Here is a 16,595-nt window from a genome sequence, read left to right on the forward strand (position 1 = left end):
TTCAGTGCACAGACACCTTTCCCTCCTCTTGTTTTTCCAGAGTTTGAATGTTTCCAGGGAAGCGTTCTGGGACTTAAGGGGTCACCTAGCAGTAAGGCTCCTGGCTTGGAATGGATGAATGAGTGTTACTGCCCTGAGAGCACGATAAAGTTCTACCCAAAAAGTTATGAAAATCCATTTTCATTCAGACCAATTTCCACAGTAAGAAATATTCAACTTTCTGTTCCACATTTTCTCTTGAGGATATTTGACTCCACCTTTAAACAGGATGCAAATTTGTCCTTCTGATAATGCCAAAAAAATATTATCCTGACTTTTTACTCTTATCCTAAGACATTTCCCAGTGTACCCCATTTTATAGATGCATTTAAAAGATCTTTATTCAATAGCAAGTAAAAACAGAAATAAGTTTAGAGCTACATTTTTCTATGAAAATTTCTTAAGACAAATACAGAATCACAGAATTTCTAGGTTGGAAGAGACCTCAAGATCATCGAGTCCAACCTCTGACCTAACGCTAACAGTCCCCACTAAACCATTTCCCTAAGCTCTACATCTAAACGTCTTTTGAAGACTTCCAGGGATGGTGACTCCACCACTTCCCTGGGCAGCCTGTTCCAATGCCTCACAACCCTTTCAGTGAAGAAGTTCTTCCTAACATCTAACCTAAAACTCCCCTGGCTCAACTTAAGCCCATTCCCCCTCGTCCTGTCACCAGGCACGTGGGAGAACAGGCCAACCCCCACCTCGCTACAGCCTCCCTTGAGGTACCCATAAAGAGCGATAAGGTCGCCCATGAGCCTCCTCTTCTCCAGGCTGAACAAGCCCAGCTCCCTCAGCCGCTCCTCGTAGGACTTGTTCTCCAGGCCCCTCACCAGCTTCGTCGCCCTTCTCTGGACCCGCTCAAGCATCTCCATGTCCTTCTTGTAGCGAGGGGCCCAAAACTGGACACAGTACTCGAGGTGCGGCCTCACCAGAGCTGAGTACAGGGGGACGATCACCTCCCTAGCCCTGCTGGTCACACTGTTCCTGATACAAGCCAGGATGTCGTTGGCCTTCTTGGCCACCTGAGCACACTGCTCTAGTCATACGTATATGAATAGATAAGTAAATCATCGTGTCAGCAGATTTTTTTTCTTTTATATTGAAGATAATACTTTCTTTTTCCTGTCAGGCCCTGCAAATGTTCCCTGAGTCATGTGGCTACAAAAATATAGAATTACCCTCCTAAAAAGAACATTTTACAATTCATCACCAGGACTAAACCAGCTGCAGCTGTGAAAAAGTGTTAACATATTAGCTGTTATATTGCAGACAAATCTTTTATTTATTTTGTGCCATCAGCTCTAGAGATTTGCAGAAATGCTCAGGATTTTCTCTTTCTTTCTGTGCCACTGAAGTCACTTACTGAGTTTTCACTAGACACTTTAATTTTGATTATATTTGACAGAAGGAACTTTAATCCATGTAATATGTAAAAAATACTGCATTTTAACAAGGGCTTTTACTTATGTTTTTATTGCCACTGTCATTTCATAGAATAGAATTCAGCATATCAGGGATGGGTTGTTATTGGTATTTAGGTGCCCGAGGCTTACTAACTACGCAAATATTGTGAAGAAATTAACTCTGAAAAAGATTATTTATAACTTTCCAAGACTGTTCATATACTATTTCCATCTCATATTGAGATCTCAGCACAGGAATATATGTGTGAGACGTAGCCTTAAAGTGGTTCTAAATTTAAAGTTTTTTTTCTGTTTTGCCACAATGACCTCTGATACCGTTAGGTGTCTGCTTACCAAAGTGCTGAATCATATGCTTACTGTTAATGTGCACATTTTGAAGATGAGCTTTCAAACAGGGAAAAAAAAAAAAAAAAAAAAAAAAAAGTCATATACTTTAATGAATACAATCCATAATAGTTACTCACCACTGTCTATTGCCAGAAAGAGAGCAGTGTATATGTTGTCCTGAACATAAGGTGATTCCCGATCCAGGATAGCAGTGGTGCCAATGGTACCATTGGTAGGGTTAATTTCTAGCCAGCCTGCTGGATCCTTATAAACTGAGTACCTATATAAAAAGATAAAAGTCATTAACAAATTATATATCTAGACATAGACTAATTACATTACTACAAAAGAATATGCCTTTGCACTCACTGGCTTTTATGAGGTAGATCTCTTAAGGCTTAAAAAATACAACTTAAACCTTGTGCCTTCCTTTGAGGTGGATCATTACTGTTAGGCTCATTTGAAAGAGAAAGGTAGAAAAGTTTGAGTCAATGTTTTTGGGTACAGATGCCCCAAAGCTTCGTACAGAAATCAATATTTGAAACATTACATATGACCTGTTTCCTACAGGTTGGAGTGATACGTAGAGTACCTAAACACTTTCAATGGACTTCTGCAACAACAGGGGTATTTACAAACTTTATAAATTCTCTCACAGTATTTTTCCAGACTCAAAATTCTGTCTGGACTAGCAGTTTTATTTTTTATTGCCTGAGTGTTTTTCATTTTTCTATTAAAATTATTTATCTCGGGCGGGACTGAAGATGCTATAAATGGTGGTGTACAGTATCAAAAAGAGAGGTTTGATTCATTAGATCTAACGCAAGAGCTGGTTACATGCAGACCCCCTAATTTGTACACATTTGATTTGTAGTTTGTAATCCAAAGTTACCTGCTTCTAATGGTTTCATTTAGATGCTCGGAGTCTTGGAACAATTCAACCACATGTGTGTTGTTCAAACAAGGATTTGAAAATGCTGTCTGCCCAGATCCTGTAACATAATTCACTGCTGTGCTTTGTTTGCAGTCATCAGCACAAATATTTAGACCCCACTACTGGAAATATTTAGATTGTGAACTTTATGCACTAAGAACTGCCCTATTAGACTGAAGTAATAAATGTAGGAATGTTCTGATTCTATAATGAGTTAAAGATATTAAGTCATATAACAACACAGAGATGAATGAACTGGCATGAATTCCCTCTCCAATTAAATGTTTATTATTTTAAACAAAACCTCCAATCATATAGTCAATACTTACTATAATAACCTTTTAACCTTTTTCTGTAGTGAATTGTTATAGGTCATGAACAGACATAAAATCTACAGATATTTTAAATTGTAAATAATTGACATGAAACCTGTTACTATTTAATGAGTAGGTGCCAAGCCTTTCATGTGAAAGGTGCCAACACCTTTCATGTGAAAGGTGTCCTATGTGATAATGCCGCGAAAAATAATTTATCAGTGCAAGTATCTCCCGAGAGAATAATCAAAACTAACAGATTGTTAGAAGGGGAAAAATAAAGTAGGTAAAATGAAATAAAATGGCAATAGGTAGAAGAAAGGAAAATTTGCAGGCCAACAAAGACATGGTCTCATTGAATTCCTACTTCAGAAGCATGATTTGGTCTCTTGTGTGCTCTGAAAAGGTAAAAATAAGTGGTGGTGAGTTACTAAATCCGCGTAACAAACTGTAACAAACCTTTTGGAGTTCATGAGAAAAAGAGACAAACACTGAAAACAGTTGGCTCCCACAGAAGTCACTCAGAGTTTCTCCACTGTCTTCCCCAGGAGCAGAAATCGTCCCCATAGACGTTATATGAAAAAGAACCAAACACTAAGACTTTCCATCAACCCAACATGTTCTTCCACTTAACTATGTAAATATTAATCAATCCAGAAGCTTTATCTTCTGTAAAAACAAATTGCTAGAATAGTAACAATGCAGATCATTATTTCATTTCACTTCTTTGTTTCTTTTTTATTGTTGTTTTTATAACTTTGCAACAAAGGTATGCACAAAAGTATGGAATCAGGGCAGCCTAAACAATTCGTAGTCTATTGTAAAACTGCGAATTCTCAATTAACCCTGAAACAATTTAAGAAGATTCAACACTTTTAAAGTAATGAGAATTTAAAATGGATTGTATTATCTTCCCTGATTGCTCTACAAAGCACTGATGGCTGTGCAAATAAAAAACTGAATTGTATAACCTGTGATTTGGCACAGGATATTGTGAAAGTAGTACTTTGTCTTTCCTACCACATTTTTTACTTATTGTAAGTACATTGCAGTACAGATGATTATTCTTTTTTTTTTTTTTTGAGTACTCTGCTAGAAAAAGATTTAGAATAGACTCATTAAGAAAAGCACTATTAAAAAACAAAACAAAACAAAACAAAAACACAGATATAGAATACAGAGCTTCACTTTTTACGTTTAACTGTAGTGAGACCTATTTGTATGGCAGTATTGAAAATCAGACCATTTTTTAGGTGGTTAAACATAAATGTTTCTGCCTACTTGCACCCACTCAGTTTTTGAAAATCATAAGCACGTTGATAAGTCTGTATAGATGTGTACAGGACTGTGTTCTCTGGAGTGCCGATTACTGCTTATTCCTGACTTTACATTGCACTAGTGAAATTTAGTGCTGCTTTGTGAGGTTTCTGTGTTCTGTTGTTTAGTTTTAAAACATGTCAACACGTGACAGTCCCCAAGGTTTTATGTGAACACCAGGACACGAGTAAGTGTTGTTGTTTGTCAAGCCTATTTTCTTTGTCATTTCCTTGCACTATGTTCATGCCCTGGCATTATATGTAAGGCAAGTATTGCAAAAGAAGCAGAAAAACAAACAAACAAACAAACAAACAAACAAACAAACAATTCCCTTAGACTGGGATCATCTACTGCAAAACATTAGGTATACATTTCAGATACAGACCTACAAACAGATGCAGAGAGGCTATAGCTGCAGAACAAAAGAATACAAATCAAAATACGCACTTTGCCTATTCAGTGCAGAACTAAAATTAAATAGCATATATATGGAAATAATTTAAAATGTTTAAATGTCATCATCTTCTTCCTGTAATGCAGGTAAATCATTCAGAGAACACCTCCTGGGGTTGCTAGCAGACATGCATGGTGGTTGTGGCTAGCGGCTTGATTAGCACAGAAGACTCTTCACAGAACAGTGTTGATAATATGGACATGGAAATCTAATCAGAGTCACAACCTTGCACTAGACAAAAAAACAATTTCACAGCCAACAGTCAAATAGCTCAGGGGGTCAAAGGAGAGCAGCCAGTCAACTAGGCACAGAGCCAGATGCTGCTTTTGACTTCTAGAGCTTGGTAGATGCCAGACTTTTCCCATGTGGAGTCAAGAGGTCTTGGCTCTTATGTTTTAACAGAAAGAGAAGGAAGGCAAAATGAAGCATTTTGAACATACTGAGTATCACCACAACAGAAAAAATCAGTGCCAAATCTGTGCTGAATGACACATCTGTGCCAGCTTGTTGTGCAGCACTGACAGGAATTAAGGTGAGCGATCTGGAAAGGCTCATTGGGGTGGAGGTTCTCCAGCCTTGTGCATCTGGATATTGCTCAAGTCACCTTCCACAGAGACTCTCTAACCAACAAGATGCAACAGAACAGAAGTGGTACAGCAGTACTGGCCGCATGAAATATCTACCTGATCCTTCAGTTAGGCTTTGTACTGCTGACTGCAGGCATTAAGATGCCACTGTAGTAGACTACTGGGCAAGACTGTTATAGCGTGATTACGACCTGGAGATTTGTACTCCCAAGTCGTGGCGCTGTCACGATGGAATCTGGGAAGTCATTTAATTCAAGCTACACACCCAATTCATAGCGGTAAAATGGTAAGGATGTATTTCTGCCTTGAAGAGCTTTTAAAAGTATAACATCTATAGCTGATTGCTAAAGGACAATGAGAGACATCAAAAGTACTGAGATGCAGAACAGAAAAGAATAATTTGAACAGTTTTCTAAAGATGCGGGGAAATAGTTACTGTCATTTGCAAATTGTAAAGTTGCTTTTTTAAACTATATTTAAAACAGAATTAAACCCAGATGATTCAAAATTCATTCTCTCCTCTGCATACATGTGTACGCATGTATGCGTGTGTATGCTGACTGGTCCTGGGTGAAACTTAAAGTGTCAAAATATTGATAGTAACCATTTTCATAGTGTTTCAATCTGTTCAATCTGATTGGAGGGAGTCTGTATCAGAAATGTAACAAAGCTTATTCAGACATTAGATTTCCAAATCATATTTGCAACTTTTATGGATCCTGGTCCTGCCGACATAAGGAAAAAAAACAGAGTTGAATACACCCAATATTTCCCCTAAAAAGTATAGGCACATTTGTATTTTGAATGAAAAGCATTCACATTATCCAAATTTCTGAATCCACAGCATTTCACCTACAATTAAGTTACATATTGAAGTTACCATATCTCTCTTGCTCCTGCTGGGACTATACCATATAATGACAGTCTCTGAATTTTTTCTATGAGCTCTTCATGAACTACTCAAGTGAAATGATCAGTGGGGAAGGTAACTTGATATTTTCTGTGCTTAAGAGCTCAGCATGAGAACTCCCTTTTGTCTCTGAATGAAAAATCCTCTAAATACAGATATTATATAATCTTTAAATCAAGCAAATATGAACTTCATCTCATTATATCAAGTCCACCACCTTTGGAAAAACATTTACAGGTATTTGGGAGAGATCAATGTAGCAATCGCAGCATAAATATACACACCTATATAAAAAGTGTTGTTCTAAGAGAAAGATAAAAAACACTTCTCAAACTGTAAGCATAACATTGCATATCTGGATTAAAACCATGTGGTGCTGCATATGCTATAGTACAGATGACATGACGTAGAGCTTTAGAGATCAACCTGCACCCCATCATCATGTTCCATCTTTTCCCCTGTGCTAACATTACCTTTTGCTTGCACAAATTATGGCAGTGTATAGCACCAGAAAGAGCACAAAGGAAGCTCAACTGCAACACAGTGATTCTCCAGATGAAATATACTCTAGACTTGTTTATGATGACACATGTATTTTTTCTGCTATTTGACTGTATGATAACAAAGGTAGTCCAGCTCCTATATGGTTTTAGGTTATAAACTTTGGGAGAGAAACTTACATGTTGTGTATGTATATTCACAGCCTGGCACAGCAGGGTCTCTAATTGCTATCCCACCATACTGAACACAAACAATAGTAATTCTCTGACATATATTACATCTAATATTCTCTAACTACATTTCTACATTTTCTTTTTTTTTTTTTTTTTTTCAATGTTTGTGTCAGTAAAGCCATTGGAAGAAATTCTTTGGAGGCGTTGTGGGTTTTCCCTTTTTTTTCAGATATTGAAACAACTGTTGATGAAAAAGAAATTATAATTTCAAGATCCAAGTGAATATACAGGTTTACTTTCCTTATAATATCCAGAAAGAAAGCTACTGCCTGAAATTTTCCACTGTAGCCCCTAAGCACTACTTCATACAGGTCAGTCACACGTGATTCATGGTCCTTGTGTTTAGTGTGTTTTCACATCTCCTTTTTGTGTGCTGAACTTGGGCTGGTAGTTTGATGTTCAATTTGGAAACACCTGGATCTGAGCCTGCATGTGAGCATTACACTCTTTGGCATTTCTTTCAACAGTCAGCAACAGTCTGCAGTCTAGCAAGTGCCAATGCCAACCACACAGCCCCAGTGCAGTTGGCACTGGTCTGTCCTAATAGTTTTGAGACTTCTTTTGCAACTCCTTTTAAATGAGTTAGTGTGGCAGTGTTGTCAGAACTATGTAATTACTATTATGGGCACGAGATCACAAAAATTTCAGCATAACTCTGCTATTGCTTAGGGTGTTCTGCAGGCATATCTGAGTAATAATTCAGAGCTAAGCCTTTTTCTCATGATTTATTAGCAATTCAAATAAAACTGCCTGAAATAACAAAGGCATGTCAACAGGTAAATGTCTTTGTGTTAGAAGAGATAGGGACAAAAACTAATCAGTATTGTTTTCTGTACATATAAAAACTTCACTGCTGTTGGCAAATGAATATGCAATGCTTCCCTGGCACTTTCTAATTCCCATATTCCACACTGCTTTCAACACACTGCTCTGTACCAAAGCATGTAGGCCTTGTGCTTTCCAAGGGGCTACAATGGGCATTTCCCTCAATTATAGACATATTATGCATATATGCAATACCAATATGTATATGTGTCATCAATATGTATATATGACATTAATAGCTCAATATGCTATTTGCAATAGGTCTATGGTTTGTACACAGTAGATTTGGCTACTAGACAATTCAGATATACATATGACATTTGAATTATCAGTTGGGCATTTTTGTGGGAATTGGTAATAAGTACTCATAATAGCTAATGGAGATTTTTGTTGAATAATGACTATTGTTTCGTCATCCAGTGAAAAGGACACCAACACACGCAGACCTACCTAGGGCTAGCAGCACATGCAGCCCTACCAAGTCAGCCAGATGAACTAGCTCTTTAATTTTTGCATTTTCCTTTTCATCCATGTAATATAAATGAACAGAAAAAAAAATATATCCTGCATTACAAAATCATAGAATATCTGTAGAGTTGCAAGGGATCCACAAGGATTATCATCCCCAAAGGCCAATACACACACACAAACAAAATAAATCAGATCATGTGTTTTAAGAGTGTTGTGCAAACATTTCTTGAACTCTCCACACCATTACTAGTACCATACTGGGACTGCTAGTAGTAAATTTTAAGTTAGACCAGATACCTGTCTGTACTGGGGCCACAATCTAAAACACCATTTCCATCACAGGTAACAAACTAAAAAGCAACTTTGAATTTCAGATCACAGAGAAAACAGAAGCATAAGTATTTCATCACAGAATATTACCAAAACCTACACATTTATTCCTCTCAAAACCTACAGGTGAGGATATACGTGGTATAAGAGAAATGACAAAGGCAACAGTGCTGATATCCTGTTAAAGGTCTCTTTCAGATCTTTCTTAATCAAGTGCATAAACACATGTGTTGATTCCTGATCCTCAAGGCTTTAAAAAAATCTGTTATTCCACAATACCATCACTGACAGTTTTTAAGACCCATTTTGTATCGTAAACCTACCTGTATCTGGTAGGTTTGACATCTACATATCCCTCATAAACATTCTCTATTAAGAGATTTAAGAAGCACACAACAACCTGCAAAAGACACTATTAAAAACTCAGAAAGGAAAGGAAAAACAACCTAGACTGTCTACTTGTATTTTCCCCATATTTGACTTACACACTGCAAATGGCAGACCAAGCATAGTTAGACATCTTTTCCCATTAAATATATGATCATACAAAATGCATGCCTTTCAATTTGGGTTGAAATGCTGTTACTAAAAGTATGGCTATATGCTAAATGTGCAGTAGTCTGTAAAATATCTCCTGTAGTGCTCTCCTGCAGAGATTCAGGCACGCTCAAATTATTTTGGGTAGGTTCTTTAAAATAAAAAATGTTAAAATAAAAGAAGCAAATTTAACAGAAATATGCTATTATTGATAAGAATAAATACATCATTAACAAAAAAATAAAACCTGAAGTAAATCACATTTTCTGGCAACATTGTTGAGAAAGGTATTAGGTCAGACGCATTTTTAAACTTACTGAAGATAGAGGATTTATGCAATAGCCATTTTTCAGCTTCATGGAACAGATTTATGGGCTTGTGGACTGTCTGTATTTTTGCAGGGCTGAAAATGTCAACTTAGAGTACAATTTAAAAAAAAATAAATTAAAATCCCCATCAATGTTGTGCCACAAGTCACTCTATGCATTTTTTTGGTCAGAAAATTCATGTTTCTGTGTGATAAACTGGACATATTCCAGGGTGAATTCATTAGCTACGCACCAGTGCATAGCTTAGCTCTGCAGGCTGGGCATGATGATCTCTGTAGTAACTCACTGCAGAAGCTCTTTCCCAGGTGATCCCTATGTGCCTCTTGAGTTTCTAGTTTATGTATGAACATAAGCATGCACATACTTTATTCTAACACTATCTGAATAGCCATGTAGTTCTCTGGCTACAATGCCGATCTGGCACATGAAATAATGTAATAATTCCCTTTCAAGTCCACGCATATCTGTTAGGATGTGGAGTGGACAGGATATACACACTACTAAAATCAGCACTGCTGCACACGACTGATATACATTGCTTTTTAAGGTTTACACATTCATGTTTTCGGTCAGACACTTGATGTTAATATCAGCTTTCCATTGATTCAGTCTCAAGAAAAATTCCTTTCAGCTTGTTCTAAAGAAATGTGTTTATAGAGAACCAAAGCAGGAACACTGTGGTACTATGGGGCTGAGCACACTACTGAAGAAGTTCAGTTTTTCCTAAAACTCCTCCATGCTATGTGAACACAGAATATTCTCTAGAACAAGCTTCCATTTGAGTCTTCTTTCAGTCACCCTTTCAGGTTATGAGTAATATACAGAAATGTATGGCAAGAAAAGGAGACTGCCCAGTGCTTGGGAGGATGACTTGTCTCTCCTACAGCCCTTCTTATGGTATTTGTCTGAACCAAGTAATAAGTGACCGTAAAGTCTGCTGGAAGTGTGAAAACAATTTCTCAGAAATATTGAAGCTGTTAGTTTTTTTTCTGATCTTTACGACTGAAAGTGTGCACCTTTTTAGTTACAACATATTTAAACAGGCAGACAAAATAAAATGGAAACTTTAGATGCTACTTGGTCTACAGCAATATGCCAGTACACCTAGAAATACTGTAACATTCTATTCCAGTTTTAAAAAATAAAATTCCAATTTTTTTTTTCCATTAAAAATAATAAAAATTAACACACACAAGGGTATTTTCTACAAACAACAAATCTTGGCCGGAATGATAATAAATAACAAAGCAAAACAAAACCACAAAAAATTGCTTACTTAAATCCTTTTTGCAGTTAATTGGGCTGTAACATAAATATAGTTTTATGTGAGTGGGAGGGGTTCATACTGCTGAGATATATCTGTTTGTGGAATTTTCTCTTAACTACATTCAGAGCCAAGTGCAGACCCCACAGACAGAATTAAGTAGCATACCTCACACAGAAATGTTTTTGTCCTGTTCAAGTAAAAATGAAGTATTGCCAGTACAGGCAAATTGGAGCATATGGGACTTCGCATAGAAGGTCAAATGAGAGAGCTTCAGCTGCTCATCTCTACTGCTAAAGACAGATCAATATATACCCAATATTGTCTCCCGCTACTCACTGAATCAGAGGGAGCACAGTGGAAATAAAGTGTTAGAAATGTTAAGTCTATTCTGCATGAGACTTAAAAGGCAATGAGCTGCTTTGCTTGGATGGTGAGTAGGCTGGGGCTCTCATCTAGTAAATTTTAGCACTGGGAATGGTTCTGTGCCCAAAAGGAACAGTTTGTAGGGTTGCAGCCACAGTACAGACAGTAATTTCTTCTGTTTTCATCTGCAAGGCACTTCTAAATTATGCACCCCACCTCATCATCTGAACAAAAATAATTTTGGCTTTATTTTCCTTGTTACATCAGTGCTTTAGCAGGTTTGCTTTCATCACAATTCTCTATCTACAATGATATGATGAAAACAGAATGAAAAATTAGATGAAATTCAGTTTCTAGTCCCCTGCCACTGAGAAATATGAGCTCAGAAAATGGTTGACTAATTAGTTATTTGTGTGGAAAAAAAATAGAAGTAAAACCCTTGGTAAACATAAAGTAACTGTAGAGTCATTGCAATTATAATAATAATAATAATACACCAAAACCTACAGCAATTAATCAAATGAAATTATTAAAACTGTAATAATGAGGTAGTTAAATAAACTGTTATGAAAAGGAAAACATTTTTGTTATTTTCATTGTACAGTCTTCCAAACACTTCTCTACACCAAGAACTAATATTCAGTGTTTTTTTATTAGTAGTAGTAGTAGTATTATTTTCCTTCAGGGCAAAAAAAAATCCTAGAAGCTGATGTGTAACAACAACAACAACAAAACAAATGCATTTATGTCTTTTTTAATCAGAAGTGATTAGGGCTATGGTTAAATGAACCCAGAGGCTATAACTATCTGAATTATTCCTAAAGCTTGGGAATAATACACCATATCTGGGACTAACATACCTAGCATAATCAGGTTGTTACTGTTAGAATAATTGTTGACATGCAAATCAGTAAAAGTTTTTTCATTGCAGCAATTGTGCCTCAAAAGCTAATCAACGGGAAGAGCTGGAAGTTCTTTTATACAGTACCTAGAGAAGGTTTTGGCAGTAAAACCCTATCAAGTTTCTGTATATGCCAATTCTTTGCAAGTGTGCTTCCAGCAAAAGCAGTTTCTCCCACTGCAAATCCATTTGCTGCTTTTCTTTCAAGCTGGGGTCCTGGTAGCTCTCAAACATAGGAAAATTTTCCTAAGAGCCCAGCAGATTCACTACTAAAATGTCACTATTGAACACTGCCACGAAGTAGCACATTTCTCCAGATTTAGTGGGAGGTATTTTTTTTCTGAGGGATAGACAGAAAAGAGGTGAGAATTGGCTCACTGCTGTGAAGCATTAGTCTATCTCGATCAATACAACTCCCGTTGCACTGCAGATCATACTGCCAGGAGCCAGGCTGCTCCCAGCAGTGGATTACTCTGACCAGCTTGCCATAAAACCTCAGTTTTTCCCTGGCTAGTACTTCCCAGAATTGTGAAGTGTTCTCCCCAAGAAGCAGGGCAGTGGAGCAACCATTCTAGGTTTGTAGCCTGTGCTTGTGTGATGCTTGGCTGTTCATGAGATCTCCTCCAGTCCCCATCAAAACTGTTAACTCTGGGACCCGTCTCATAGGGAAGCAACAGGATTAATGTTTCTGCAAATTAATTTCCAAAAGGAATGCATAACAAATTGGTTAATATACGAATAATCATTTTAGCACAGTTTATGTCCTGTGCCAATCTAAGGCCTTCACAATATCGATGCCATTTAAAGCAGAGGTTAGTGTACCAGGTAACCCCTGTTCATTTGTTTGTTTCATGCTTGCTTGCCTCTTTTGTTGCCCTCTTGTTCCATTTTCCTCATCAGAACTTTTCAAAGAATTACAGGCCAGTATAAATCTAGATGGGATCTAGATCCTAAAGGACTAGGCCATGCCAGAGATGGGGAATAACTCCTTGTCACACTGAAAATAAACAGTAAGCTTTGAACACTAATGGGTCATTTGCCCTATTGCCAGAGAAGCAAGCCATACCAAGGAGGACATTTCTTGAATTGGTTCCAGCAGATTTAGCAGGATGACTTCCTTTGATATTAAACACACACAACTCCCTTTAATTACAACTGTTCATTAGGTAGTGAAGAATATTAACAAACAACACAAATGAAATGAACAATGTCTAAATCTGAACACTTTCAGAACATAAACATGTGGGATCACTGGGACCACGGCCTCTGGCTGTCCTCAAGGCATTCAGAATTATTAATAGTGTGACTCTCCTCTCTTATCGCCTTACTATATGTAGCCATTTTTACCTCTTCAGTGCCAGAGAAAATCCTTGGAAATTTGAATACAAATTTGACACAAATTAAAAACAAAATGCTTCCTTGACTTATGTGAGGGATCCTAAATGGGAATTTGAAAGAGGAAAAAATGTGAAGTATTTTTTATCATGCTGGCTAGTAAAAAAAAAAAAAAAAAAAAAAAAAAAAAAAAAAAAAGAAAACTTACTTTTACCCCTCTATCAGAAGACTAAATTATGATCCTCAAAGTGCTAGACAATGCTTAGAATTTTTCCTAGGGAAAAACATGCCCAGCATTTATGACTTATAGCCTTTTTGTTTGTTTTTTGTTTTAATTAAAACCTGGACAAAGGGGGGGGGGGGGGGGCAAGGAGGAAGAGATGTACTCTTATAGAAGTCATGAAAGTTATGAATTAAGTTTTAGCCAAAACACCGCAATTCCAAATAAAGAAAAAATACTGAATCTTACAAATTGTTATCTCTGATTTGAAAGAGACAGTAAACATTTCTGAATGGACAGCTGCTTAAAAGTCAGAGGCCTTGAAAATGCAGTAGCTCTGTGAAATCTATTCTACCAGAAAAATCTGGATAATGGCCAGAAAAAGCAAATATATTAAAAAGATAGACCTTTTCTAGAAGATAAGTGCCAGACTCACAAACCTCAGCCTTGGAATCAGTGGACAACATTAGTTAAAGTTGTAAAAGAGATGCCACCAAGGAAATGTCTGCCCAGTCTGTCAAGTCAAGGTCAGCAAAGATAATGTCAAAGGCTCCAAGCAACAAAGACAACGAAGCAGAATCTATCTTGGATCCCTCAAACAGGGGTGTGATGTATCTGCTATGAAGAGCGTGTAACTACAGAAAAGGACAGACCTGGCAATTAGCATTTACAGAAAAGCTATCACATTGATCATGTGGCAATTTTCTATGCCTAAGTAAATCCATGAAAGATAAAATTCATTATGAAGACCAAATACTTCTAACAAAGTAACTTGGGACCAGATCCTAATTCCATGAAGTTTTTCTTCAAGGAAAAAAAAAATAATTACGGATCCCTTGGCCGTATCAGGTATTGAAGCCAAAACACTTACATAAGACTATTTACTGTGATGAACCAGCACAAACATTTTCACTATTTTTTTCTTAGCTTAGCAACAAAGGACAAAGAGAAAAAGAGACTAGCGTAAGAGAACAAAATTTAACACACAATAAATTGACCATGCAGTAAGTAGCAACTCAGAAAGAAAATCTGTGAAGAAGCTGATACTGCCAGAAAAGTAATCGAAATAGTTTTCTGTGCTGACAGAGCTGGGACATTCCTGAGTTGGCTGAACTTGCACAGGACTCATTTCTAAGATTCAGCTATTTCTAAGGCAAGCACCGTAATGCAGGAGATGATAGGAGAGCAATAATGTTCTGCTGACTTATAAAAGCCTCCACGTGGCTCTGAGTTTCTTGGCAGATTGCAGTTAGGGGCCTGGCAAGAGAAATAGTCCCACTCCAGCTTGTTTGCTCTCCTGTCCCCATTGAGTGCACACCACTGTACACCCAGCTCTGTTCAAAGTGTGTAAGTAACAGCTAATAAAAGTATGCAGCTGGTGCAGGTTCTCTCTCCAGAAGCTCATTGTGGTGAGATACAATGTAGTTTCTTTGCTAATCATATAAGAGCGTGTTTTCATGTATTTGACAGGCCTAATCTAGAGTGGCAAAGATCCACATTGGAATCCAGACTTCCCCCAAGTAAAAGGAAAACGCTGAACCTGGGAGTAGAGTTGAACCTGATCCAGGCAAAAAAAGCTGGCTTGAATCTTGTTTTTCCTCACATTAGAGCACTGCCTGAGCCATTATTTATAGCCTTTGCTGTATGTAGAGCTGATCCCCAGAAGTGTATTTCATGTTACCAGTTCACAATAACAACTGAATTAATAACTGACACCTCTTAGAGAGGATTTGTTCAACAGGGAGAGAGCTGTGCAAACCCGTGGCAGGCTGTGGCATCACCCCTGGCCTCTCATGTCATCCTCCAGAGCCCCGTGCTGCTCTTGCCACTGCAGGCTCCCATCAGCCCCTGCCACCCACTGATCCCCCTGTGCACACCACTACACAGCCCCATGCACATGCTTTAATTTACACATCTCCCGATTTGTTTTTCTGTACCTGTGGGATGGGTGTCTGACAGTAAAGCTTTATCAGGAAGACTGGACTGCTTCATTAATCCACCTCCTGCACCTGCCACAACATAGATGCCAGCTCAAAAGACCAAAATGCCACCACGTCTCTCCCCTGCCCACCACCAGGGAGCTTGGCAGAAGCAGCAGCGTGCTGCAGATTCAAGTTCCTCCTAGTACACAGCACTGGTAGTGGGGAATGAAAGGCTTTTCCTGGCTCAAACCCTTTATGTGAATGTTCTAAATGCTATCTCTAGGGAGAAAATATGTGGAATTCCCAACCTAGTCAAAATCACAGAATCACTCAGGTTGGAAAAGACCTTTAAGCTCATCTAGTCCAACCTTTAACCTAGTAAAAAGTCTACCACTAAACCATTCTACGAAGTTCTACATCTACACATGTCTAGATGACCACCAGGGACAGTGACCCAACCAGCAGCCTATTCCAGTGCTACACAACCCTTTTTCCATAAAGAAATTTCTCCTAATGTCCAATTATATTTTAGAATGAAACAGAATCAAACCTGAATGATCTCAGTTGAGTGCAAACCCAAGAGTTAGTTAAAAATTAGTAAACTTCTTGTTCCCTATTTCATCTGCTAAGCATCTATTATGAAACTTAGATTCTCTAAATGTCAATGCCAGAGGAGGAATAAGGATGGGGTTATTTTACAAGAAAAGAGTCAGGCTTTTAACAACTTTATTTTAGCAGCCTACATTTTCCTGTTTTTTTTTTTTTTTTTTTTTTTTTTTTTTTCTGAAATCCTAGTGTTAATTCATTAAAAGTATTTTACACGCAAACACAAAATAAATTTGTCCAAGAAGCACTTCTTAAGGAAATTCTATTAGTTATTCACATAGATGTGAGAATCACTCTGCGTGGGCATTACTTTTGGAAAAGTATACAGAAGCACATATGCAACAACTCATGTTAAACTGAAGTCCTAGTGAAAACAACATCCTTACCATTGCTCAGTATCCGACTATGTTTTCAGTTGTGTATTACAATACATGAATATGATG

At 37.6% G+C, this 16,595-nt stretch overlaps 1 protein-coding gene across 1 annotated transcript in view; it reads right to left on the reverse strand.

Moving 5' to 3' along the window:
* CDH13 (cadherin 13) overlaps window positions 1-16,595 on the reverse strand; it is a 481,427-nt gene that overhangs the window by 33,761 nt on the left and 431,071 nt on the right. The window contains exon 11 of the mRNA XM_084294592.1: window positions 1,934-2,076. Coding sequence (XP_084150718.1) covers window positions 1,934-2,076 — 143 coding nt within the window. The remainder of the gene's footprint in view (window positions 1-1,933; window positions 2,077-16,595) is intronic.

This window comes from Netta rufina (assembly GCF_964035555.1).
Source record: "Netta rufina genome assembly, chromosome: 13".
Lineage (NCBI taxonomy): Eukaryota > Metazoa > Chordata > Aves > Anseriformes > Anatidae > Netta > Netta rufina.